Source organism: Eriocheir sinensis, chromosome 55 (genome assembly GCF_024679095.1).
Source record: "Eriocheir sinensis breed Jianghai 21 chromosome 55, ASM2467909v1, whole genome shotgun sequence".
NCBI classification, from domain to species: Eukaryota; Metazoa; Arthropoda; class Malacostraca; order Decapoda; family Varunidae; genus Eriocheir; species Eriocheir sinensis.
Window position 1 is genome coordinate 4,714,884 of NC_066563.1, and position 27,955 is coordinate 4,742,838.

General features: G+C 43.5%; 2 protein-coding genes across 7 annotated transcripts in view; both read right to left on the reverse strand.

Moving 5' to 3' along the window:
• The window catches only part of LOC126983935 (endoplasmic reticulum membrane sensor NFE2L1-like), a 143,745-nt gene that overhangs the window by 69,978 nt on the left and 45,812 nt on the right, over positions 1 to 27,955 (reverse strand). For 3 of the 6 annotated variants that reach the window (XM_050837167.1, XM_050837166.1, XM_050837170.1), the window contains exons 2-4: positions 16,046 to 16,867; positions 13,995 to 14,123; positions 11,809 to 11,890 (exon numbers count right to left, since the gene is read on the reverse strand). In XM_050837167.1, the coding sequence (XP_050693124.1) occupies positions 11,809 to 11,890; positions 13,995 to 14,123; positions 16,046 to 16,516 (682 nt within the window). In that variant the 5' untranslated portion in view covers positions 16,517 to 16,867. Of the gene's footprint in view, positions 1 to 11,808; positions 11,891 to 13,994; positions 14,124 to 16,045; positions 16,868 to 17,624; positions 17,645 to 17,671; positions 17,889 to 27,955 lie in introns of those variants that run through there. The other 3 variants (XM_050837168.1, XM_050837169.1, XM_050837171.1) reach the window with 3 other exon arrangements.
• On the reverse strand, positions 24,148 to 26,720 carry LOC126983936 (serine/Arginine-related protein 53-like). The gene is made up of 2 exons (XM_050837173.1): positions 24,844 to 26,720; positions 24,148 to 24,565 (listed from the first exon to the last, which is right to left on the reverse strand). Exon 1 carries the CDS (start codon positions 26,596 to 26,598, stop codon positions 25,660 to 25,662), a length of 939 nt encoding a protein of 312 aa, XP_050693130.1. The 5' UTR covers positions 26,599 to 26,720; the 3' UTR covers positions 24,148 to 24,565; positions 24,844 to 25,659.

Here is a 27,955-nt window from a genome sequence, read left to right on the forward strand (position 1 = left end):
CTGAGGTAAATTTTTAGCTTCTGTGTCAATTAAAGTAAATGTCTTGTCATCCCGACACAGCTGCTATGAGAACAATGTGACCCTGGCACGGCTGCAAGTTACACAAAGTTGCAATTTTCCTGCCAACCAAATGATACAATAAATTTATCAACTGGTTGAGAAAAATTATCTTTACTGAGTGATGTCCAACATTAGGTGACCCTCAGGCAACTGACTTCCCCAAAATGCCTCCCTGTAACCCAACACTAATCATCATGAGGCGGCAGCGCTCCCGCTGATAAAGGAAGACGAGTTAGGGACTCATCAACAGAAGAATTGGAGACAAAATGTACCATTAAACAGACTGGCTCCCATATCATACTCCTGAATGGCCATGAGGCATCAATAAATTACTGCCATTAGAAAATTACTTTTTTTTCTGCCATATGATCTGCAAAAATGGCTTCCTTCATCCCATAAGGGTTCAACCTCATTTAGCGGCCCATTCAGGCCCTTTGTTCTCCGAGAAGCTGCAGCCAGCGCCGAGGTGTGCACAAGGCCAGCCCAGAACGGCCTTCCCTTACGGGTGATGCAGCCAGCTAATGCTTGGAGAGTTTCACCTTTATGGAAGCCAATCAAACATCACTTTCTTGTCTTCAGGTCCCTGCGAGTATCTTTGCCAAGTCATGAAAAAATGTAGCTGAAAAACTAACTAATCTGCATGTTTAGGACAGCAAGGAGCCATCTAACCCTCGCAGCACCCTCGGCACCTCAGGAAGGAACATGGGTGCACGAACACACGCGCACACACATGAGAGAGTATGTGCATGTGTGCATGTGTGTATGTGTGTATGTGCATGTGTATGTGTGTGTGTGTGTGTGTGTGTGTGTGTGTGTATGTGTCTGTGAGAAAGAGAAAAGAGTGTGAGCAAGAGCAGAGTGAGAGAGCGAGAGTGAGAGCAAGAAAGAAAGAGAGAGAAGAAGAGTGCGGTCAGTAAAAATCCCCGAGTGTGGGCAGCTCAGTGTCCTGCTGGGTGGGTGATGTTGTCCCTCCCTCGCCCCGCTCATCGGCACACTCGGGGTTGTCGCTGGTGTCTAACAACGCCCAGCACGGGGAGAATGCATCCTAATATTCCTCTACACTGTCCTTCCCTATACACACCAATTCAAGTCTGCATGTCATGATTATTACTTCCTTAGCTATGTATAGACAATGGTTCTCACAGTAACATGATGCTATTAATATATCCTCTTACCTCAGAAAAGTAAGCAACCCTGAGAGCTGTGAGGTTGTACTGTAACATGTGATTTACTGCTTGAGTTCTGGTATGCCTAAGTGTTTTCTCCCTCCAAAATAAGTGTACCCTTTTAACATTACTATTGATCTATTCTCTTCCTATAAAAAATGACCCTGAGAGTTGCGGGGCTGTACTGTGTGTGACGAGTGGGATCTACTGCTTGAGTTTTGGTATGTCTCTCAACACTTTCCTCCCTCCAAAATAAGTGTACCCTTTTAACATTACTATTAATCTATCCCCTTCCTATACAAGAAGACCCTGAGAGCTGTGAGGCTGTACTGTGTGTGACGAGAAGGATCTACCACTTGAGTTCTGGTATGTCTCTCAACACTTTCCTCCCTTCAAAATAAGCGTACCCTTTAAACATTACTATTAATCTATCCTCTTCCTATACAAGATGACCCTGAGAGCTGTGAGGATGTGAAGCTTGTAAGGAATCTACTGCTTGCATTCTATCACTCCTGCCATGAGAGAGAGAGAGGAATAAGAGTATGTAAGAGAGAGAAGTACAGGTAATAGTAAGGAACAGGAATAGGAGGTGGTCACATTCCAGGAGGTGTTCCCCACTACCTGTGAACCTCAGCAGCCAAGGGCATAAAATCCAAAATCCATTAATCATAGACCACCACCCCCAGCAGCCCCCCCACCCCACCCAGGACCATTGTCTCCATACATGCTTCCTTCCTTCACCAACAACTTTCACTTTCCCTGTCCACCAAACACCATATACACACACACTGGTCGTTTGCTTTAGAGACTTATAGTGAAGTAATTTAGATCTATTTTTTTTTTCCTTTTGCAAACACCATATACACACACACTGGTCCTTTGCTTTAGAGACTTATAGTGAAGTAATTTAGATCTATTTTTCCTTTTCCTGTTGCTTATTTTTGTCCAGAAGTTAAACTAGTATTTGATGAAACTTGAGTGTATCCCATGAAACACTTTCCCTGCCCAGAAAACACTATGTACTTTGCTTTAGAAATAAATAATGAAACAATTTAGACTCATCAGTTTCATTTCTATTCCTCATTTTTGTCGGCAAGTGAAACTATTTGGTGAAACTCTCTTATATCCCTAAAAATATGATATAAAACATTCCTCTGAACTCTTTTGTATAGGAGCAGTGATTAGCGGGCCATTTTTCATTACTGTTTTCTATTTCTTTGCCCTTGAGCTGTTTCCTTTGCTGTAAAAAAGAGAAAAAAAAAAGATAGAGCCTACACAAAAACCCCGAACAAAACCTCAACCACAACATCAGACTAAAGGAGAAACACAAACAGGAAACGCGCACCACCGACAATCTCCCTCCGCCGTGTAAAAACAGACAAGAGCCGAGAAGAGCGTCTTCCTTTACGGGCGTCAAATGTGGAGACAAGAAAGGACGCCAGAGAAAACCTTATCACCCCCCTTGTGCTCCCACCATTGTCCGCCTCCCCCGCCACGACCAGGGCCCCAAATAATGGCTAATATGAGGACCAAGTGACAGGCAGGAGGAGCAAGCCAGGATCCTAATGACCAGATACTACGACCCCTCACCAGCCCAACCCAGACACTGCCCACCACAGCCACATATACTCTCTCTCTCTCCACACCCCAGTCACAGCCCACCACAGCAACACACCTCCACAGCCCACCACAGCCCATCTCACTGTCACATACTCTCTCTTCACCCAATCCACACCCCTCTACAGCCCAGCACAAACACAACCCACCCACACACCTCCTCCACATCAAATCCACAGCAACACACACTCTCTACAGCCCCTCCACACTGCCTCCACAGCCCATCCCAGTCACACAAAGCCCTACTATTGTACTTCACTAAATAAAATCACCCCATTCCCTCTTTAACCACAAATAAAGTACATTGAGAGGTAGATGAACAATTACTTAGTTTTTATTGTGTTATTTCATTATTTCACCAATGTCAAAACAGCCTTAGAAGTGCTCCTGAGTTACCGACAATAAAACAATTCAACATAAATCTCTTAAGTCAGTCACCAGTACTGCAGACTGTAACTAGGCAATGAAAGTACTTACTAAATGATCGAAAGGGCATAACACTAAAAGCAAAATAGAAGTCGTTACTCTTCAAGACTGATGTACTGGCATATATATCTGAAAACTATCAACTAGAAGGCAAAATAGAAGTCGTTACTCTTCAAGACTGATGTACTGGCATATATATCTGAAAACTATCAACTTGAAGGCGAAATAGTAAGTTGCAATATGAAACTCGAAACCATTCCATGTACTTAAGAGTCGAAATTAAGGAAAATTAAAACCAGACTACTACTACCACTACTACTACTACTGCTACTTGCTACTACTCAAGACCGACTCAACTTATATCTGAAAACTATCAATACGAAGGCAAAACAGTGAGCGACAACACGAAACCCGAGACCACTGTACTGTCCCTGGAGTCGAAATTAAACAAAATGAAATGGCGACTAAAATTTTGAGAAGCCGTCCAGTGCCAGGAGAGATAAGCAGCGGCTCCCTCCAGCGTCTGTCACGAACACTCTCATGATTAATGGTGCTGCTCGCCGTTTACCAAATGCCCCCAACCCAACCCACCCCAGCCCTCCTCTCTGCCTTTATCCCTCTCTCCCACCCTCCTTAGCCCCCCGCCCCCCCTCTCTCACACTCTTTCCAATGGTGTGTGTGTGTGTGTTTGTGTGTCTCTCTCTCTCTACTTCTACCTCCCTCTGCTCTTCTTCCTCACCCTTTCCTTCTTCTCTCTCTCATCCCTCTCTCCCCCTCTTCCCAATGGTGTGTCTCTCTCTCTTCCTCTCTTCTTTCACTTCCTCTCTTTATTTCCTTTATCTCTTTCTCTCCTTCCTTACCCTCCTCTCACTCTCTTCCCAATGGTGTATCTCTCTCTCTCTCTCTCTCTCTCTCTCTCTCTCTCTACCTCTCTGCTTTTCTTCTTCCTCTTCTTCTCCTTCTTTTCCTCCTCATTCTCTCTTTTATCTCTCTCTCTCTCTCTCTCTCTCTCTCTCTCTCTCTCTCTCTCTCTCTCTCTCTCTCTCTCTCTCTCTCTCTCTCTCTCTCTCTCTCTCTCTCTCTTCTCATTCCTTTCACCCTCTACCTAATGTGCCTATCTCTCTTCCTCCTCTCTCTCTCTGTTCATCTTTCTCTCCCTCCCCCTCTCCCTCTCCTTCTTCTTCTCCTTCCACTTTCTTCCATTTTCTTCAACTTAATATTCACTAAAGTAGAGATGTAAAGTCTTGGTTATCTTCTATTTGATATAATTTCACTTAGGGTTAAGAATCAACCATCTAGTCTGGAGCATTGGGTCTGTGTGGTCTTAATATCTATGTAAATCCTTCTCTATCTCCTTCTCCTGTTCCTCTCTCTTCATCTACACTCCAGTAAGAACTTCAGCAAACTCAACTCTCTTTGTGGCCACTCTACTTATATAGGAGCAGTAAGTAGCGAGCTTTTTTTTTTTCATTATTGATTTTTTTTTTTACGCCCTTGCGCTGTCTCCTCTGCTGTAAAAAAAAAAAAATAAAAAAAAAGCACAGAGTATTGATGCAACTTGTCCTGTCACTCAAACAGCCTCTTGGTTCGCCTCGCTGGTAGACAAACGATAGACCAAAGAAAACTCTCAATCCGAACATCGCAAAACTCTCATCCCGAACATCGCAAAACCTTCATCCCCTACATCGCAAAACTCTCATCCCGAACATCGCAAAACCTTCATCCCCTACATCGCAAAACTCTCATCCCGAACATCGCAAAACTTTCATCCCCTACATCACAAAACTCTCATCCCCTACATCGCAAAACTCTCATCCTGAACATCGCTGCACGCCATCTCTACATGACAGTCACACTCTCAAGGTCAAGCTCAGGGAACACAAATAACAACAGCAGCCGAGCCAAACCTGTTGTGGCGCGGAGGACTCCATCGCGCTACAAGTTAATAACCTACAGACCATTAATCTCAGTGAAGTCAGGTTATCAAACTCACTTTAATCAAGTATTGAACCTCCGGGATTTTTTCTGTGACCCCTTTTACAGCGGCCAGATGGAAGTCCTTATTGAAATTCATTACTTAAGAGTTCCTCATTTATCACCTGTCATGCCTCCAGAAAACCACTTATGCTACACTTTCTGCGGCATACATCTGCTAACGCTGGACCTGAGTGGCCTGGCCGCCTTATTAATTCCCTGACAAACTACACCCACTTGCAGGGACAAAGTATTCTAATCCAATACTGAAGGGAAAGAAAAACATTTATTTGCATACTGACTCGCTCATACTACTATTAACCCAAAGGTGTGTGAGAATATAAGGATAAAAAAAAAATATAAATAAATGAATATAGAAAATTGATAGACAGATATAGAGAGAGATGACAAAAGCGTTAAATTTAGAATGTCCAGCGTAATAAATGTTTCAGCTTCCCTTCCTTGGGCAGCATTGGCATTACTTTATTCTAGATGGATAAAGAGAGATAACAAAGGATTAATATTTAGAATGTCCAGCATGATAAAAGTTTCACCTTCCTTTCCCTGGGCAGCATTGGCATTACTTTATTCTAACAATACACAGCGTCTGCGAGATCAAAAAATAGTAAAAATATTAAAACTCCCTCAGGAATTTCCTCCGAGCGTTGGACAAAGCTAACACAAAGGAGCGATCCCTGGATGGCGCGGGCAGCTGCTGTCTCCACCCGGGGAGTGACAGCTCCCATTGTGGGCCAGGAAACCCTCCACAATGGCTGTTTATTAACATTACAACACCACACCCTCCGAGGCACCTCAACGTCACCAGGACACCTTTTGTGCATCATAGTACTATATAAATTCTTTAATATTTTTTCCACATAAGAAATACAAAGAATTATGAGAACTTATTATTTTCAAAGAAGCAATACTATTAGATCTCTCTCTCTCCTCTCCTCTCTCTCTCTCTCTCTCTCTCTCTCTCTCTCTCTCTCTCTCTCTCTCTCTCTCTCTCTCTCTCTCTCTCTCTCTCTCTCTCTCTCTCTCTCTCTCTCTCTCTCTCTCTCTCTCTCTCTCTCTCTCTCCCCCTTTGGCCTTGATCATTTAAACAAGGAAGACTTGCTGGTAAGGGACACAGGAAGGACAAAGTAACATGAACATAACTTGAGGACAACAAGAAACAGAAACGATGAGAAGCACTTTGTCTTCCCATATGGAATCACTGATACTTGCAATAGTCTTTGTGCAGAGATAATTAGAGCTAAGAATATCCATGACAAAGTTGGACAAGAGTTTAGCTTTAATCCTGCATACTACAACTGTATAGGTTAATACAACTTGAGCTTGTGGTGGGTGGCAACACATTACCTAAAAACACAAGGTCAGTGTGATATCCGGGTTACCTGCTTACCTTCCCCAGGTTTCCCCAGGTATCTCAACCACCCTGAGGGGGAGGATGAAAAGCTGAGTGGACTGCTCACCAGCTGCCTAGGCCAGGAATTGAACCCAGGCTGGCAGATCTATAGCTAGGCATGCTAACCACTGCACCACAGACATATTCCATAGTAGGACTGAAAAGTGGAGGACATTGGGAAAGGCCTTTGTCCAGCTTTGAACTAGTAATGGCTGAAAATGATGATGGCAATGTGCAGACTTATCATGCTTTTCTTCAACATCATCTGACATTAAATTTTGATTTTTGACTGATGGGACACAAGTTTGGCACCAGCATTTTATTTGATTTCAGCTTTCCCTGTGACTCTCCTCCTCCCTTTCCCCTGACACAAAGCAGCACCAAGGGATAATGAGTCTTTGTTTAGTGAGGGTTCTTCCTCCGAGGCCGGCTGGGGCCACACAATGAGGGGCTGACGGGGGATGGGACAACAGGGGGAGTCAAGGGATGGAAGAGACAAAGCAGTGAATAGCACCCTTGTAGATGGGGTACAAGTCTGATCCCTTAAACAAGAGGACAATAATTACTTAAAAGAGTATATTATGTAAGGGATAGTCAGAGATGGGCTAACACTGATATCCACAAGAAATATCAATAGTACACATATTTATTTCAGATGCGGCTCAAGGGCAACAAAAAGAGTACCAAAAAAAAAAAGCCCGCTACTCACCGCTCCCACAAAAGTAAAGTTGCCAAAAGAGAGGTCATTTTTGGGAGGAGAGGTGTCGTGATGGTGTAGGTACTTCCAATGAATACAAGAATGTGCAATACCTTATCATTAACGCTACCATAGAGTGCCAGTGTAATAGTACTTTATCATAATGTTAAGCTGGTGAGCCCTTCGTATATCACTGTTGTGGTGCTGGCGACTTGAGCTTTAATGGCACAGGAAGGTGGGTGTTTATTATGACTATCTGACCCTCTCCTTACTTCACTCCCAGGGGGGGCTTCAAGGACCCCTGGAACTGGAATAAGTGTCTTCCATGTTCAGTAGTGTCTCCTTGAAACATTTGAAACATTTGAAACATTTATTAATAGCCTATTAGGTACAGTTACATATGTTGTATGTATTGTTAGAGGCCAGCCTTGGTGTAGTGGTTGGCATGTCTAGCTACAAATGCACATACCTGGGTTTAAATCCTGGCCTAAGCACTTGGTGAGCGGCCCACCCAGCTGTATGTCCTTGCTATCAGGCTGATTGATAAATAGGTACCTGGGAAAACCTGCAGAAGGTAAACTGTGGCAACCCGGATGTCACACTGGCCCTGTGTCCCGGGGTAATGGGTTCTCGCTCACTACAGGCTCATGGGCAATGACACAAAGATGAGCACCGAGCCCACACACAGCTTAACATATGCCCCCAGCCTTACTTTTACATGTTCATTATATCTCAGTGGGTATGTGTGGCTGAGCAGTTGGATTTTCCACTCATCTACAAACAGGCTTGCAAAACTGTCCATTCCTTCCACTTTCTCATTATCAGGAACAATACGGGCACCAGCACCAAACCCAGCAGACCACCAAGTGTTGCTTCCTTCCACTTTGATATTCAGCCTTGTACTGCTGTCCTCACCTGCCAATCACTCAGCTTTGTAATATTTTGAATTCCAAAGGACTGAGTCAAGTTTTGAGTCATGTATTATCTTTTATTTACCAATAAAGTGTGTGCATGTGTGTGAGTGTGTGTGCATGCATAATAATTTTCATATTCTTCCTACTTCCCCGGGCCCAGGGGCAAGTCTGCTGCCCTACTGCTTCAAAACACTAGACCACAAATCCTGACCTTACATTTATGTTCATTAAAAGGCCAAGAGTAACAGAACTAACACAAGAAGGATATTGAACTTATAAACACCTTTGGGTGCCCCCTTGTGAGTAAGGTCTACCCTCATAGGGCCAACCCCCCCATGCTATGGTGCCACAGGTAAGTGTGGTGAAAGGTGTACAAGACAGGGTCAGAAATTAAATTTGGAGGCACACGCTAGGCTGAGCTTGGCCTTGGTGCTCATCTCAATTTCATTTGCCCTTGAGTCATTGGTGGATAAGAACCCATTACCTTGGGCAAGTGGGACATCAGGGTTACCATAATTAACTTTCCCCAGGTACCCATTTATCAAGCAGCCTGAAGAAGAGGACAGCTGGGTGAGCTTGGCACTGACGGCCCTGGGCTGGGATCAAATCTGGGCACACTGATTCAAAGCTAGACATATTAATCACTTCACCATGGAAAGGGTCACCTCACTGAATGCAGGTCATAACACCTGACATATCCAGTACCTAAGAACTGCTTGGTAGCAGAAGCAAATGTGGAAAGGAGAACACGTCTCCATCTCCACACTGCCCATAGATTACACCCGGGACCTCTCAGTGGACAAGAGTGCATACATAAAGGAGAAGACACATTCATCTTGTTCTAAACATCACCCACTCAAATTTTCCTCCATGTGAAGCACACTGGTAAGCAGGATTGTTGCACTCTCCCTCTTGCCAGAACGTAAGGTAACAATAAGATATAGCCAGGGTAGAGGTTCCCAGGCTGTGGGTTGGAACTTTCCGGGGGTCAAAAAGGGTTGGCTACGGGGATAGCAAAGCCTGAAGAGAACTTGGTATGCCAGGTGGGAATAACTTGGCACAACAGCTACAACAGTTTTGTTATTACACACACAATACAGACACCCCTCGCTGTATTACTGGGTCATGCTCCTTAAAAATCATTAACAAAGTGACTGATTGTTTATTGATGCCATTATAACATTGGTTCAATGGGGATGCATTCTCAGCCACTCAAAGATAATGAAAAAACAAGGTACATAAAAAAAAATACGAGCACCTGAATCGGAAAAGTTGGAAAGTTTCGTTTAGTCGGCGCAACATCTGCGGTCATATGCTGGAGAGAGACAGAAGGGGAAGGAATTATAGGAGAAGGGAATAGATCCCAGGAGACAGGACACAACCCCCGATTAGTACCTGGTACCCATTCACTGCTGGGTGGACAGGGGCGTAGGGTAACCTAAGTCGGAGAATCATACACTTCTCAGCTCCAAGAATGTTTGGGAGAAAAGCAGGATATTCAGATTGCCTACATGTCCACCTCATCAGTCAAAAGCAATCAGACTCTCATCATGCTATCCAGTACTGTAGCAACTGCTATTCTATATTTTTTTCTCTCTTCTTCTCAGAAAAAAATAAATGTAATACTAAAACAGCTGGAAGGAGGGCAGTTTCATGTTATGAGGTCCTGAGAAAATGATCATGAGTAAACAAAGGTTGGGATTGAGTGCAGTAGTGTGTCACTGATTTAAATTGCTGTTATGGTCATGAAAATCACCAACATTTTCCCAGCCAAGCAAAGTGTCTCTTCAGCCCAGCACCAGCACAATAAGGATCACAGGATAGGAATGATGTGAAGTCCTTGGCATGGGTGTGTTGCCTCAACCCTTTAAGTACTTCATCTCAGTTTATAAGCATTTGTTGGGAGTGAATCCCTTATCCGAGGATGCAAAGCTGGTTACAACATTCATGATTCCACCATCCTTCCCCAGGTACACTATTATTGACCTCTGTGCCAAGAAGTATGAAAAGGTTTGGGCTGTATGATGACTACCCTGACGAGGCCTCAAATCAAGCCCTACAGATTCACAACTACAACAACGCACCATAAAACAATGGAGATGCTAACATTAGTGCAGGTGATGAAAAATTCAGTCATTAAAAATTACCTAGTGCTTGAGATGTCTCCTAAAGCTACTAGTTCCATTGATTCTGTACACAGGTGAGTGAATATGTGGTTTCAATGGTGTTGTTCTCATCTATTTCCCATGAAAACAACCAAGGTACAATACCCATTCCCATAGTGTATATGCGGTCCATCTTCAGACATTTTGCCTGTTACTGACACATTACAGCTTCCAAAGGAACCTGAGCATCTCCAAGCTGCTCACGAGGTGCAGAGAGATGAAAGGCCCTTTCATTAAATGAGGAGACAGAACATTTAAAATAAAAACAGGCTGAGTCCATCAACTGAATATAATAAAAGGCAGAGGAGTCAAATAAAGGAATATTGTGAAGCTGAAGATGGTGAAAAATGTTTGCTGGTAAGAAAACCCTTTATGTGTCTTTATGGTTTATGCCTCTGCCTCCTTGGTGTAGTGGTTAGCACGGCCAGCTATGAATCCACGGGCCTGGGTTTGAATCCCAGCCCGGGAAGTAGGCGTGCAGTTCACTCAGCTGTTCATCCTCTCGTATGGGTTCATCAACAAATGGGTACCTGGGGAAACCTGGGTAAAATGAACTGTGGTAACCCACATGTCACACTGGCCCTGTGTCATGCGGTGATAGGTTCTTACACACCACAGACTCAGGGAGCAATGCAACAGAGATGAGCACCGAGGCCACATGCAGATTCAGCGTATGCCCCAACTTTACTTTTACAACCTGGCGCCCCGTCTAGGTCCCAGGGGACTACAAGTACTAGGGCTTTACACTGACCATTTCATATAGTTTGGGATCCGAGATATCAGCAGCACACTTGAAGAAAAGTCATCGAAGGTTTTCATGTAACCTTTAATATGTATCTATATGTGGTCCATCTTCAGACAATGCCATTGGTTGCTCCAGCCCGACAATATTACACCATTATGTGCCAACCCTGTCCCATAAACACTCACCATTATGAATGCCTCTGTAAACCAGTGCTCCTTAACCCGGTAACAGCGACGGGCCAAATTTGTGGCTTTACCGTGTACCAGTGATGGACCAGATTTTTACCATGATATAAACCCCTCAAATAGATGATGCACAAACTGATCACTAATGCATTGGTACTATATATTATGAAATGGTTTGCGTGAGTGATGATTTTTTTCTCATTAATTCGCTAAGAGGGGCCTTTAAGATACATGTTCCCCGCAGCTACTGGGTTAACATCAGCTCTATCCAGTGATGAGAATTTTTCATATCCCTTACTCGTCCTACATCAATCCAATAATCTGATTTGCTATGGATATAATAAATTCAGTAGTTTTTATTTTCTATATTAACTTACTGCCACATTACTCACCCTTGTCCAGTATTCACCTCAAAGGATGACAAGAGAACAAGAGCCACTACACTCACCGGTCTCGGAGTCCACGGTGTAGTTGAGGTGCATCCACAGGTTGTCCTCAGGCTTCTCGTCAACGGTGGTGTCGCCTTTCGGCTGAAAAAAACAACAAAAATTCAGTAAAAAAATTCTACCAAAATTTTCAGTACACAAGTTTGCCATGAAAAACCTGCCAGATATGTGAAGACCCTTTTAGTACAATGACTTCTGCATGATGGAGGTAAGGAAGTGCTTTATATGGGACACACAAAACAATGTTGGTGCTCTCAATGATCAACCTCTTGCTACAGATAAAAAACATCACTTCTGATTCCTGTTGCATTTCTTACAACTTTAACTTTTTAAAACCAACATTGAGAATATTCAGATATGATGATAAAATTATATAAACATCCATTATGTACAAAGTTCCCTATAAAAATGCTCCCCTGTGGCCACTGAGCTGCTCTTAGACACTCATCCAGCACATCAGACACCACACACTTGGGGCTACGCAACACACATCATTCATCAGTGTTGGACTTGGCATATCATGTGCAAAATTGATAACAGAAGGACAACCCAAGTAACAGAGCAGTAAACCAGTAATCGTAGCTGCAAAGGCAGACAGAGTGGACAGTGTGGAGAAGAAGTTAGAGAATTTGCCAAAACAGGATTAAGTTTGTTGACATCAGACAAAGAAGTAGAGAACGATGGGAAAACCTTTTTCTTGCTGTGGACTAGAGGATGATGGTGACAACATACATCATAAGGACTTCCCTTTGGGACTCAAGCCTGCTCAGCTGGGATATGGTAAAGGTAAAGTTGGGGGTAGGGATTCAAGCCTGCTAGGCATCCTGAGTACCTCCTGGAAGGATCTTGCTCAAGTCATGAACTCTGTGAGCATCCCCTTGGCCTCCTCCACTCAGGATTGTCTCTTACAGAGACAACCCGATGAGCAGGGTCAGCTTCTGGGTAACATGCCACATGCCCAAATAGCCAGAGTTGGCACTGATGGACTATGCAGATAATAGGCCACGAATTAGTCTCACGGAGTAGTCGCCGGTTTGACACAAAGTCATTCCAGTGACATCCCACGATTCTACATAGACATTTATCGCCAGAGACATCAAACTGCCTCTCCAAGCCCCTATTTAGTGTCCATGTCTCACAGTCCACTTATTGACAAGCCTGACAGTAAGGATCAACAGCAGGGTGGGCTGTGCACTGGCTGCCTGGACCGGGATTTGAACCCAGGCCACCTGTTCATGGCTAGGCATGCTAACCACTTCACCCCGGAGACACTTCCTGGGAACAGGTTAAAATCAGTTGCTATTACTAAAAGATGTTCCAGACACATGAAATATATCCTTTTGATATACCATTAGATATTGAAGCTAATCCTGAGACATTACAGAGAATGTTATGAGGAATACTGTGTTTTAGAGGGAAAAAAGATGAAGTAACTGATTTTGCAACTTCACACACAGTGTATGAGCCAGATGCAACCATCTGTTTGGTAAGCTTGAGGGGGAAAAGATGGAGGAGGTGGAGGAGTTTCAACGTCTGAGTGCAGTTCTCAGTAATGGAACGTGGAAGGTGAAGTGAGAGAGTGGATGGTGAAAGGAAGGCCATTGAGAAAATCATGCGAGGTAAAGGTGTGAGCATGGAGGTCCAGATGAGTTCATAGCTCTAAATTACACTACTGAGTGCCGGGAACATTTAGAGAGTTTTCAGTGTGCTATTGCAGTTGCTCTGATGGGGTTATAGAATTGTATAGTCTTGCCAAACTTGACCTCTGCTTCAGAAACACATGCATATACAGAATTAGATTAAGAGTTTGTGGAGCCCTAGGCCATTATTTCTGACTGTTTTCATGGGGTCTTAGGCCACTGTAAAGGTCTGCACTTTATCAGTCTCTAGGAGCTGCTTAGCCTAAGAGTGTTTGAAAATAAAGGTTTCTGAGGCTGCATAGGACATGGCAATAGGCCTATGCATTGATCCGGCACTGAACATGGAATGAGTCGTGGCAGACAAGTATACGTGCAGAAGAAATTATTTACTTTATGAGAGCATGTGGATTTAACAAGGAGGGATGGCATAGGTAATCATGAAGATGTGGTACAGATCTGAGAGCAAAAGGTTTAGTGCCAAATGACCTCTTGTATTCTTCTTATATCCTCATGTTCCCTTGTGTATGAATGTTCGGCTCATGGCTCACCTTCTTGCCGTGGTCCTTGTCCTTGGAGGGGGTGTCCGTGGTGGTGTCCATGCCGTCATCCTCGTACACCTCGCGGGGCACGCCCAGGTCAACATCTTGCTTCCAGAGAGCTTCAATCAGTGCCAGGTCCTGCAAATAAGTACAGAGATGAAAATAACTGTATGTCACTATGGTACAGGATGGTAAATAAAATAAGTGAATGAATGAAAATAATAATAGTATAGAACTTGTAAAATAGTCACCATCAAAATGATTGCATACTTGAAAATATCTTCATGTCAGTCATATCTATAGAAAGTTTGTTAATGACACAAGCAGATTAATGCTCTACACATGTGAAGTGGTGATGGAGGGAGAGACTATGGAAAAAGTATTACAGGGACAGCCACTCAGAAAGTTTATGTTGAATTGCAAATCTTAGAATGTGATTGAGAATTTGAAAATAGTAAGAGGCTCAAGCACAACATTATCTATGAGCAAGCCCAAAAGTTAATGAACTGAGTCACCATTTTGAGCATTTGAAAAATTAGAAAAAAATTAAAACAAACTTAAATGATTATGAATGAGGAAAATTGCCTGAGTAAATGCAAGCTGTGAACGGAGAGGGTAAAGGTTAATACAATTAGTTCAGAAATAATAAAGAAAAGGAACAATTTGAAGTACTTAAAAATAGATCTACTTTCCCTTACAGGAGTTCAAAAATGAAACAACGTGACACATAAATATAAACAGATCATAAAAATACACTAAATCAAAGCTATTTCAAAGTATCAAGATAAATTATATTAGACTTAACAAAAGATTGAAAATGATATCCACAGTCAAAATGTCTTTTGTTACTTTAGTGATTATTATTTTTAGCTTCACTGTTCTTACCTAATACATACATGCATACTCTTATCCCTCACATGTGCCTGGCGGGGCTTTACACAGCCTGGCACCGACCAAGTTTGTGGCCAAGATTCTCATTCATACACGAACTTCCACAATGAAGGGTCAGGTATAGACACTGTTAACAGCCACACAAATATTACTTGTTAGCAATAATATTAACAAAACACAATTGGAAATAAATAGCAAAGAAAAACTGAAAGTGACTGGTTCATGATGTTAATACAGGTTATCAATGAAATATACTTTAAGCAAAAAATAATAACTGAAGCTTAATAAATCAATAAAAAATAGTAAATAATATACATAAATATATAAGACTACAATGAGACAATAACAACTTTCTGAAAACGATACATCTTATACTAGTAAACAAGTCACCGGCAGAGAAAAATGACCCACAAAGAGATTATCAAGTATTTACACACAGCTTGAGTTAATCTTAAGACTCATTCCTCTTCTACATGAGTATACTGGCGTTCCTTTCTTCAGAGTTTGGGATGCTGTTGATTTTGCCTAAATATTCTGTCTCAGCATGACAAACACATCAGTTACTCTTTATCAATTTTATCATATCTGTTACTTTTCATCCATTATTATTTTTTTTTTGCATAATGATGAACAAAACATATGATGCAACAGCCCAACCAAAGGAAGGCATTAGTGAAAGGAGTCACACACATGTTTTTGATGGAGTTCATGGGTCTGTTGCCACTGAAGTGAATTAGTTGCAAAAAAATAAAAAAAATAAAGGGAGTCAAGTAGACTAAGTGAGGAGATTATCTGTCAAACGGTCGCCTGTCCAGTGCTGGCAGGAACACTCGTTGCTGCCCTGTGTGTGAGTCACCTAAGCTTCCTCTGGACAGCAATTTTTTGTTTGGTTTTATTTGCTTCAAGAAACTAATCACGCAGGTTAATACCACCCTAATACTGAACCAAACAAACACACTGGTATAGAATTACTAGCCGTATAAAAAATAATGTTCAAGGTCGTTCCTAAGGTGGAAGTTTATGAATTCCTTTTAAAATATAGAAATATTTTAGACAAGTATTTATGAAAAGTGCCTAGTTTTCACTATAACATTTCAGATATCACGGTCGTTGTTCGTCACTAAAGAAATAAGCACATCGTGACCCCTACATGACCCTCGCCCACTAACCTCCGGCGTGAGGTCGTCGGTGAGGCTGTAGTCTTGCGGGGTGTCCGGCAGGCGGTGCGAGGGCTGCGTGGCGGGGTCCGCGGCGGGCTGGTGGTGGTCCGGCGTGTCTGCCGAGGGGGGCGAGGGGAAGGAGGTGTGGGAGTTGAGGAGGTAGGTCAGCACGGGCGAAGGCTGGGGCGGCCAGCTGTACCGGCCCAGGGCGTTCAGGTCCTCCAGCACGGACCGCTGGTAGTCCGCCAGCACGCGGTCCATGCTCTTGGGGTGGAGGTCAGCACCGATGAGCATGGGGGAGGAGGGGCGGGCATGGCCCAGCGATGACCCCAGGATGAGATCATGGGGCAGGTCAGCAAGCGGTGCCCCGCTCAGGGACCCCAGCAGGCTGTCGGGGTCGCCGCGCAGCAGGCTGAGCAGCAGCACCAGCTGCAGCACGCGCTCATCGCGAAGCGACTTTTTGCGGGCGTATAGCAACATACTGTCTTTGTTTTATCCGTTTTCTACGCAATATTGAATAGTCACCACTTTTCAGTAAACAATGTTCTCAGCACAACGTGGAGACCGCAGACCTGGCGCTCCTGCCCGTTCACAGTTCCCAGACAACACGGGCCGCCCACTGTTCTGTCACTCAGCTAGGCCAAGTTCTCGGAGGGTCGTCCTTTCTGTCTGACAACGTCACAGTGCATCACCGCGCTCAACACATCAACGATCAACTCGCTGCCGTTTGCTATTTTCTAAAACAATATTCACTTTTGCACTCGCCAGTCTACTGTCCTTTACAATATATCTTTCTGAACTTATAAGATAACGAACGTTGTTGTTACAGGTCTGATAAAAAAAGATTAAATAAGTCTACAAAGAAAACGCAACAGAGTACATAACGTAACATCACATTTGTGACAGACGTATACAAACACTACAAATAGCGTTGGTCAACTCAGAGAAAACTAAAGTTAATGTACCCTATTATGAGGTCCCTAATCGCAAGACGCAACCAGTTCCCCTGGTGTATTTAACTCTGTTGAGTCCTTGTTGTACGTGGCTCAGACTGACTGTTGCGAAAGGCGGCGGGTGGGGCGATGCCTGTATACATAACGGCGAGGGTCTGCGATTGATAAACACTACCGCGGGACACAAAGAACCAGGAAATTTGACTCGTTGTCAGCACATGGGAACAGGTGACTATACGGCCTGCTATGGGAGGGAGGCTGAATGTACACCCGACAATCACCCCGACGACCGCGACATGGCCCTACACATAACGCGGGACACACGGAAGCAAATCTGTCTAATTATCGCTGCCAAGGAGACCGTAGGTACCCCGGCCCTCCCTCTGATGACCCCTCCCACATAGAGCTCGCCGGGCAATGACAACACTCACGGAAACACGGCTTCATATATAGCACATCCTGAGTGGTGCGAATAACGCGTCGGCCACACACCCACACAAGCACGCACACACCTGTTGCTTCAGTCCCCGCATGGCGCATCACAACACACCTGGCTACGCGTCACAACACCTGGATGTGGATGGTTATGAGGCTGTATCTAAACGGAGGTCGGCAGCTGGTCTCCCATGACTCACGCAGGACACTGCTAAACCAAGATTGCCGGGGGGACTCTAACACCGACCCTCTCTCGTGATATCTGACGGAGCGGCGGCAGGGAGTAGCGGTCACTGTGGTAGTGTTGGAGGTAATGACGGCAGTGCGCGAGGTGCCGTCACTGCCGTGTGCCGCCCTACCCCGACCGCTGTGGGAGGGACAAAGCCCTGGCAAGGCACCCCGAGATGACATCACACACACACACACACACACACACACACACACACACACACACACACACACACACACACACACCTGTTACAGTATAGACTCGTGTGCCGCCCCGCCCCACCCTCCACCCCCACACTTTGACACGCCCCTAAGTAGTATGCCATGGACAGTGCCAGCGCCATATACCTACACCCCCTTACACCTCGGTCCCCCTCTCCTTACCACCCAACTTCGCCCCTCTTTCCCACCATGACATAACACACCACACCAACCCCCACCACAACACGAAATTTTTCCCTCCCCTTCATACACCCCGCCCCACCGCGCCACGCCTCCTCCATTCCCCCCAGAACGTAGAGCCCCTCCTTCCCTCCTCCCCCGCCCCCCACACGGCCGGTCAGCTGTGCCAAGGGATTCATGTGGCAACGTCTCCCTCTCTCGCCCTGACGATGTGACGTATACCTTGAGAGTATAAATATAACCATACAAGTTGTTGGTTACGTTTTTTTTTTATTATGGAAGTTGAATTTATTGTCATTATTTATTTTGTGTGTTATTACCGTTGTTGTAGTTGTTGTTGTTGTTGTTGTTGTTGACTACGATTTCTTTTCATGGAAGTCGAGTTATTGTTGTTGTTATTTATTTTTGTATCATTATTATTATTATTGTTGTTGTTGTTGTCCTAGTTTTATATATACACCCTTCTCCGTTCCTAAAACCTCAGGGAAACGCTTCTCTTCCATTGTTCTTAAAAATATCTATCGCACAGCCAATGAATACAGAGAAACGCATATGCTCTCTCTCTCTCTCTCTCTCTCTCTCTCTCTCTCTCTCTCTCTCTCTCTCTCTCTCTCCCCCGCTGTGCACACGGAAATACCTCCCCGAGTCACGTTGCTTCCCTTTGCATTCACTCGTGTCGCTCGACCTTAACTTTCTTGCCTATTTATTCCTTTCTTTGTAACGCTCGCTGCCTCCTTTCTGTGTAATACTCCGCGCCTTCTTTCTTTGGCAACACTTCAGCATCTTCCCTTTCTTCTTCTATTCCCTTCTTTGTAACACTAGCATCTTCCTTTTCTTCCTCTTCCCTTTTTTTGTAACACCTGATTGTATCTCTCTCTCTCTCTCTCTCTCTCTCTCTCTCTCTCTCTCTCTCTCTCTCTCTCTCTCTCTTCCCTTTTTTTGTAACTCTTCAGCATCTTCCCTTTCTTCCTCTTTCCATCTTTGTAACGCTCGCATCATCCTTTCCTCATCTTCCCTTTCTATGTAACAAACGGGTCTTCCCTTCATCCTCTTTCTTCCTTAACACGCATCATCCTTTCCTCATCTTCCCTTTCTATGTAACAAACGGGTCTTCCCTTCATCCTCTTTCTTCCTTAACACGCATCATCCTTTCCTCATCTTCCTTTCTATGTAACAAACGGTCTTCCTTCATCCTCTTTCTTCCTTAACACGCATCATCCTTTCCTCATCTTCCCTTTCTATGCAACAAACGGGTCTTCCCTTCATCCTCTTTCTTAACACTCATCATCCTTTCCTCATCTTCCCTTTCTATGCAACAAACGGGTCTTCCCTTCATCCTCTTTCTTCCTTAACACGCATCATCCTTTCCTCATCTTCCCTTTCTATGCAACAAACGGGTCTTCCCTTCATCCTCTTTCTTCCTTAACACGCATCATCCTTTCCTCATCTTCCCTTTCTATGTAACAAACGGGTCTTCCCTTCATCCTCTTTCTTCCTTAACACGCATCATCCTTTCCTCATCTTCCCTTTCTATGTAACAAGCGGGTCTTCCCTTCATCCTCTTTCTTCCTTAACACGCATCATCCTTTCCTCATCTTCCCTTTCTATGCAACAAACGGGTCTTCCCTTCATCCTCTTTCTTAACACTCATCATCCTTTCCTCATCTTCCCTTTCTATGTAACAAACGGGTCTTCCCTTCATCCTCTTTCTTTCTTAACACGCATCATCCTTTCCTCATCTTCCCTTTCTATGTAACAAACGGGTCTTCCCTTCATCCTCTTTCTTCCTTAACACGCATCATCCTTTCCTCATCTTCCCTTTCTATGCAACAAACGGGTCTTCCCTTCATCCTCTTTCTTAACACTCGCGTCTTTCTGTGTAACAACCGCCTCCTCTTTGTAACGCTTTTTCTTCCTCTTCCCTTCTAAATGATATTACAATGGTACCTTCGTTTCTTTGTAACATTCGCTTCGCCCTTTCTTATCTCCCTTTTCCTTTCTTCTTTCCCTCTTTTTGTAACCTACTAGTATGCTTCTCTTCTTCTCTCTTTGTAACAGACTAACAGACTCTATTCTTCCTCTCCTCCTTTCTTTCTTTCTCTTTCTTTTCGCTTCTAATCTTCTCTCTTTCTCTTTCTTTTCGCTTCTTATTTTCTTTATTAAATTCTATCTCCCCTCTCCTATTCCTCACCTTCCCTTCTCTTCCCTTTCATCAACGCATTCCCTTCTTCTTCTTCCCTTCTTTATCAAATTCTATCTCGCCTCACTCTCCTCTTCCTTTCTCCCCTTCCCTTCCCTTTAATCAGCGCATTCCCTTCTTCTTCTTCCCTTCTTTATCAAACTCTTATCTCGCCTCATCCTCCTTTTCCTCCCCTTCCCTTCTCTTCCCTTTAATCTACACATTCACTTCTTCCCTTCTTCATCGTGCTCTATCTCGTCTCTTCCCTCTTACGTAACATCTTCACTCTTTCCTTCGCATCTTCATTTTCCGTGACCTTCCTCTTTCCTTTATTTCCCTTCTCTCTCGCCTCTTCCTCTTCTTCGCATCATTTGCATTTTCATTTCTTTGTCTGCAACCCTCCACCAGCCCGTTATATTTAGCACTGAAGGTTATATTATTCTCTCTCTCTCTCTCTCTCTCTCTCTCTCTCTCTCTCTCTCTCTCTCTCTTGACTGATCTTTTATTGGTTTTGTTTATTTTTATTAATTTGTTTGCATGTTTTTTTTTTATCTTGTATTTCTTCCTCGTCAGCCTCCTCCATCTCCATCTCCTCCTCCTCCTCCTCCTCCTCCATTGCAACACTAGATATGAAAGGTAAACAAATATCAATCCATCAATCAAACTTCACTTCTTCCTCTTCCTCTTCTTCTTCCTCCTCCTCTTCCTCCTTCTTCTCTTCCTCCTCCTCCTCCTCCTCTTCTTCCTTTCTCTCATTCGTTCACTGGCCTCTCTAGTCGTTCCTTTTCCTCACATTTATCTTCTTCCTCTTCTTCTCTTTCTTCAACTGCAACCCAACTCAAGAACTAGAAATAACGGTTTACCCATTCAGTCGAGTCGATGCAACACAGACATCGGAAGGAGTTTCTTTTCGAACCCAGTCATCCGCCACCGGAACAATCTTCCCTCAGTAGTAAATGCAAATACCATCAACTCCTTAAAAAAATCGAATCGACCGTCATTTCGTTGCGTCTGGAGTAAACTGAATATCAAGGTGTTTTCATCTGCTCCCCAGGCCCCAAGTGGCTGTCGAGCAGATTAAATCACCAAAGCGGGCAACCTCCTCCTCCTCCTCCTCCTCATCATCATCATCATCATCATCATCATCACCATCATCATAGAGGCACACTGACCCGGATAAAAGTCACCTACACGCATAAGTCAATGACATCTCTACCTTCACTTGTACCCTACCTGGCTATACACACACACCTGGCTGTATCCTCTCTCTCTCTCTCTCTCTCTCTCTCTCTCTCTCTCTCTCTCTCTCTCTCTCTCTCTCTCTCTCTCTCTCTCTCTCTCTCTCTCTCTCTCTCTCTCTCTCTCTCTCTCTCTCTCTCTCTCTCTCGGTTTAATGTGTCATTTTGAGGTTTGTTTGTTTGTTTTAGTTTATGGTTGTACGGAGGAGGAGGAGGAGGAGGAGGAGGAGGAGGAAAACGAAGAGGAAAACGAAGAAGAAAACGAAGATGAAGAAGAAAAGAAGAAAAAAAGAAGAAGAAGAAGAAGGAGAAAAGCATAAGAAAAAGGAAAGGGAACAGTATTAGAAGCATGAAAGAGAAAGAAAGAACGAACGAAAGAACAAGAGAAAGAAGGAAGGAAAGAAAAAGAAAACAGAGAAAGGGAGATAGGAGATACAAAAAGAAAGGGAGAAAAAATAAATAAAGAAAGAAAGAAACAGAAATTGACCCCTCTTTCGGCCACCTCTTTGGATTCTTTTTAGGAGCAGCGAGTAGCGTTTTTTTATTTTGTATTATCGTTTCCTTTTTGTGTGTGTCCTTGGGCTGTCTCCTTTGTTGTAAAAAATAAAAAAAATAAAAAAAGGAGGTACAACAGTTTAACAGGCAAAACATCTAGGTTAGCCCCTTCACTTAAGTCATTCGTAAGTGGATGGAGGGAGTCAAGCGAATGAGGGGCACCCAAGCAGTAATGTAACGTCTGAGTGGGTACGATGACGCCCAGGTGGATGCCTTACATACGCACCCAACGACTGAGGTAATACGAGTTTAGTGAAAATAACAACATAAGTAGAAAATGGGTTCGCTAACTTTGCTTCACGCTCTCTTTTTTTTCTTTTTTTTCTCGATATTATCAGTTTATTCTTGCCTATCCTTGCTTTCCTCTTTCCAATTTTCCTACTTTCAATATACCCTTTTTCCTCCTCCTCCTCCTCAAACTCTCCTTCCTTATTTTCGTTTTTTTTTCTTTCCTTTCTTCTTTTTTTCTTTTTCTTCTTTTTCTTTTTCTTTTTCTTTCTTTCTCCCTTCATTCCTTCCTTCCTTCTTTCATTCGTTCATATATCTATTATTATTTTCATTTCATTTTCTTAACTTTTTCTTGTATTCTTTCATTACTATTATCATTATTACTATTATTATTATCATTATTACTATCATTATTATTATTATTATTATTATTATTATTACTGTCCTGCACCCCTGACATGATGACCTGCCCTGCTAATCATTAAGAAAAAATATATCAAGAGTCTTTTAAAATCCTCCTCCTGGCTATGACGGATTGCTGGCTGCGAGGATGAAGACCTTTTTTCTTTCCCTCACTACCAATACCACTACGACTACAACCCAACCGCAGATACACACCACAGCACCACCACCACCACCACCACTGCCGCCACCACCATCACCACCACTACCACCATCACCATCACACAACCCACCACACCACCAGTAACACACAAAAATAAATAAATAAATAATAATAATAATTGAATAGAAAAATAAATTATAAATACCACAGGATACTTCTCTATCCTTCTATCTATCTATCTATCTATCTATCTATTTATCTATCTGCCAAAGCGTGACATTCTCTTTCCATTGGTTTCAGAGTCTCTAAATCATTATTACGACAAAATGTTAATCTCTCTCTCTCTCTCTCTCTCTCTCTCTCTCTCTCTCTCTCTCTCTCTCTCTCTCTCTCTCTCTCTCTCTGCCCCTTCCTTATCACCGTCATCCTCATCCTCATCTGAGTCATCTTACATCAGCATTCGCAGCCTGAACACACCAAAAGCCACACGTCATCTTCCTTCTTATCAATAACCTCGGAAAAATATGACTCGATGGCTGCGCGACTGAAGCCTGAACATATGCTGGTGGTGGTGGAGTTTGTTTGGTTATTTGTACGCACTCCGATCCCGATTAGTACGCATATAAAATCATTCTTGTTATCATCATTATAAGGGAAGAAGCGGGTAGGGAGGGAGGAGCGGGGACCTATGTGTTGCTTGTTCAGGAGCTCCTCAAGCACCTGGGACGCCGAGAAAGAGAAAATATAAGTGAATGCGATGAGAGAGGAGACAGGACGAGAGAAAGAGAGAAAAAGACAGAGAACGAGAGAAAGCGAGGAGACAGAACGAGAGAAAGAGGAGAGAGAGAACGAGAGAAAGAGAGCAAAAGAGAAAGAAGACGAGAGAATATAGAAAGTTAATAGCAATGGAGAGAGAGAGAGAGAAGAGAAGGTAATATCTCAAAATACACAACAAACAAAACAAAACAAAAACTCAAGACGCAAAAACAACTAAAATATGAGAAAAAAAAAAAAAGACCAAAACCAAGAAGAATAAATGTTGAAACGAATATGAACAGATTAGCAAACATGACCTCTAACACCCCGTGACAGCAGCCGACAGGTGAACTTTGGTGGACAGGTGAGACGAGGCACCACGATAAACACCTTCCCGCACGTGACGTCAAAACAACAACAACAACAACAACGACGACAAGAACGACAACAATCTCAAGAGCCTTAAAGGACGAAAAAACCCAACGAGGTCAAGTAAGCGTCGTGGTGCGTTTGCTTGGCACGATGATGATGATAATAATAATAATAATAATAATAATAATGAGGAGGAGGAGGAAGACGAGGATGAGGAGAAGGAGGAGGAGGAGGAAGACGAAAATGAGAAGATAGGATGAAGAACAGGAGCAAGAAAAAGAAGAATAACAAGAACAAGAACAACAACAAAAAGAACAAGAACAAGAACAAAAGCAAAAAGAAGGAGAAGAAGAAGAAGAAGAAGAAGAAGAAGAAGAAGAAACAAACCATCACAATTCAAACTAAGTACACGAACAGTCTCTCTATACGTAACTCCTCACAAACATCCGCTATTCTCAAGGTACAAAAAAAAAAGAAGGAGGCGAGGGCAGCAAACTAACCACTTTTAACCCTTTTACGGTCAACGGCCCATACTCACTCCACGAACACCCACACTGGTTCCACGCAAACATCCACTCTTCTAAAGGTACGAAAAAGGAGACGAGAATTTAAACTAACCTCATTTAACCTCATTACAGACTCAAAATCAAGGTGTCAACAGTCCATAGCAGTTCTCAAACACTCACACTGACGCCTCGTAAACATCCACTCTTCTAAAGGTACGAAAAAGGTAGCGAGAGTTTAAACTATATATAACCTCATTTAACCTCTTTACAGACTCAAAATCAAGGTGTCAACAGTTCATAGCAGTTCTCAAACGCCCACATTGACGCCTCGTAAACATCCACTCTTCTAAACGTATGAAAAAGGTAGCGAGAGTTTAAACTATATATAACCTCATTTAACCTCTTTACAGACTCAAAATCAAGGTGTCAACAGTCCATAGCAGTTCTCAAACACTCACACTGACGCCTCGTAAACATCCACTCTTCTAAAGGTATGAAAAAGGTAGCGAGAGTTTAAACTATATATAACCTCATTTAACCTCATTACAGACTCAAAATCAAGGTGTCTACAGTCCATAGCAGTTCTCAAACACCCACATTAACCCCACACACACATCCACTCTCGTATATTTTTTCTATTCTTCTTTCTTCACTCCTCAAGGTACAAAGAGGACAGATACACAGGAGGGCAGGCAACCAAGCGAGCCCGTTCACCTTGGCGTGTTTATCAGGGAGGAAGTAAAAGAGGGAATAATGGCATACTTCCTTGGGCGCCTTCTCTTCACGCCAACGCACGGCAGAGTAATGACAGAAAAACAGAAGGTAGAGCAGACCCATATTTCTTTCCCGAACCCTTCCATCTTTTCTTTTTCTTCTTCTTCTTCTTCTTCTTGGTCTTCTTGTTCTTGCTCTTGTTTTTCTTTTTCTTTTTGTTCTTGTTCGTCTTCTTCTTCTTCTTCTTCTTCTTCTTCCTACTCCTCCTCCTCCTCATTGCAACACTATGAAAGCTAAATAAAAACAGACCTAATTTTATCACCTGTCCCCTCCTCCTCCTCCTCCTCCTCCTCTTCCCACACGTTAGGTAGCACCATAAAAAAAACACAGCAAACCAAATAAAAACAAAACCTCAATCCTTCACCTATTTCCCTCCTCCTCCTCCTCCTCCTCTTCCTCTTCCTTCTTAACCTAAACAGTAAACAAATGCATCTAAATAAAGCACACCCGTTTCGACACCTTCCCCCTCCTTCCTCCCTCACTGTAGCTCCGCGGGGGTTTGTTTGCGAGTGTCACAGGCGAAGTCAGTGACCCAGATGCTTCGTTACCGTGTGGCGCCGAATATTGTGGGGAGCAAGATTTAGCTATACGCCCCCAGCTTCCATCCCCCTCGTCCTCCTTCTCCTTCTTCTTCTCCTTCTCCTCCTCCGCCCTCTCTTCTTCCTTCTCCTCGCTCCCAGCTTTCGTTCCCTTGGTCCTCCTTCTTTTCCTTCTAATTCTCCTTCTCCGCCCTCTTTTCTTCCTTTCATGTCTCCTTCGTCTCCCCGCCCCCAGCTTTCGTCCCCTTCCTTTTCCTCCTCCTCCTTTTCCTTCTTCTTCTCTTCCCTCGAGTTTTGTCCGCATAGTCATTCTTCTCTTCCTCCTCCTCCATTTCCTTCTTCTTCTCCATTTCCTTCTTCTACTCCTCCTTTTTCTTTCTCTACTTCCTGTTCTTGATCTCCTTTTCTTGTTTTTCTTCTCATTCTTCTCCTCCTCTTCCTCCTCCTCCTCCTCCACCTCCTCCGACCCTCCAACGCAACCAATAAACAGGGCTATCAAAACAAAACAGCTACACACACACACACACACACACACTTCTTCACGGTACGTACGACTGTAAAATGTTGATAAGAAAAACGTGGGACGGGATGAGAAAAAGGAAGGTAAAAAAGGGAAAGAAAAAGAAAAAAAGAACGAAGGAAAGGAAGGAAGGAGGGAAGGAAGGAGGGAATTAAGAGAAGGAAGGAAAGGGGCTGATGGCAGGAAGGAAGTGGCAAATTGGGAGGCCAGAGGAAAAGAAAGGAAAAAAAAATAATGCGTCTGGGAATGGGAAAGTTGATGGAAAGGAAAATGGGAAGAGAGGAAGCCAGGTGAACTGAGGTATTTGATCATGATTATATCCACACCTGTTCAGTACATGTTTTTCCCTTACCTCACACACCTGTAGCTCTCTCTCTCTCTCTCTCTCTCTCTCTCTCTCTCTCTCTCTCTCTCTCTCTCTCTCTCTCTCTCTCTCTCTCTCTCTCTCTCTCTCTCTCTCGACAAAATGACATATTAGGAAATTCTTGAGAGGCGGGAATCAGAGCGCGTACACACACACACACACACACACACACACACACACACACACACACACACACACACACACACACACACACACACACACACACACACACAGGTGGATGTCAAAAGGAAGGTATGTAAGCAGAGCAAATATTTTATGAGAGAGAGAGAGAGAGAGAGAGAGAGAGAGAGAGAGAGTATAAAGAAGGCTGGAAAGGCAAGATAAATAAAAGAGGGGAAGGAGTTCACTGGAGTGTAAAGAGGAGGAGGAGGAGGAGGAGGAGGAGGAGGCATAGGATGTGTCTGTATACATTCTCCCTTCCTCTCAGTGTCCCATCCTCCTCCTCCTCCTCCTTCAGCCATGACGTCATTGTAAGCTTAAGGACACAACCATTTTTCTTCTTTTTCTTCTTCTTTCGAAAATTATTTAAGGGAAACGAAGTGGATGGAAAATGGACGAGAATTTGATGGGGAAGGAAGGGAAGGGAAGGGCAGGGGAGGAAGGAAAGAGAAGGGCAGGGAAGGGAAGGGCAGGGAAGGGAAGGGCAGGGATGGGCAGGAGAGGAAGGAGAGGGAGGGGATAGACAGGGGAGGAAGGAAAGGGAAGGGAGGGGCAGGGAAAGGAATATTAGGTAGTAGTAGTAGAAGTAGTTGTAGTAGTAAGTAGTAATAAGTAGTAGTAGTAGTAGTAGTAGTAGTAGTAGTAGTAGTAGTAGTAGTAGTGACAAGTGTTTACGTTCCTTCAAATACCTATCTTTTTAACATACCAATCAGCTTAGCCATTCGTACCCTCAACATACCACGAAACCCCGTCCTTTTATATACCATTAATTTTAACGCTCCCATTTCCCTCTTTTTATAATCCTTGCCATTAGTTCTCCTTTCTCCTTCCTTTCTTTGTTCTCGCCCTACATGAAACACCTGTATACACTCTTGATAACCCTCGCCATTATTATTCCTTTCTCCTTTCCTTTCTTCCTCTTTTTGTTAATAAACCAAACACGTGTGCACTCTTGATAACCCTCGCATTAGTTTCCTTTCTTCCTTTTTTTCTCCTTTTCTTTTTGTTCATAAACCAAACACGTGTTCACTCTTGATAACCCTCGCATTAGTTTTCCTTTCTCCTTCCTTTCTTCCTTTTTTCTCCTTTTCTTTTTGTTCATAAACCAAACACGTGTTCACTCTT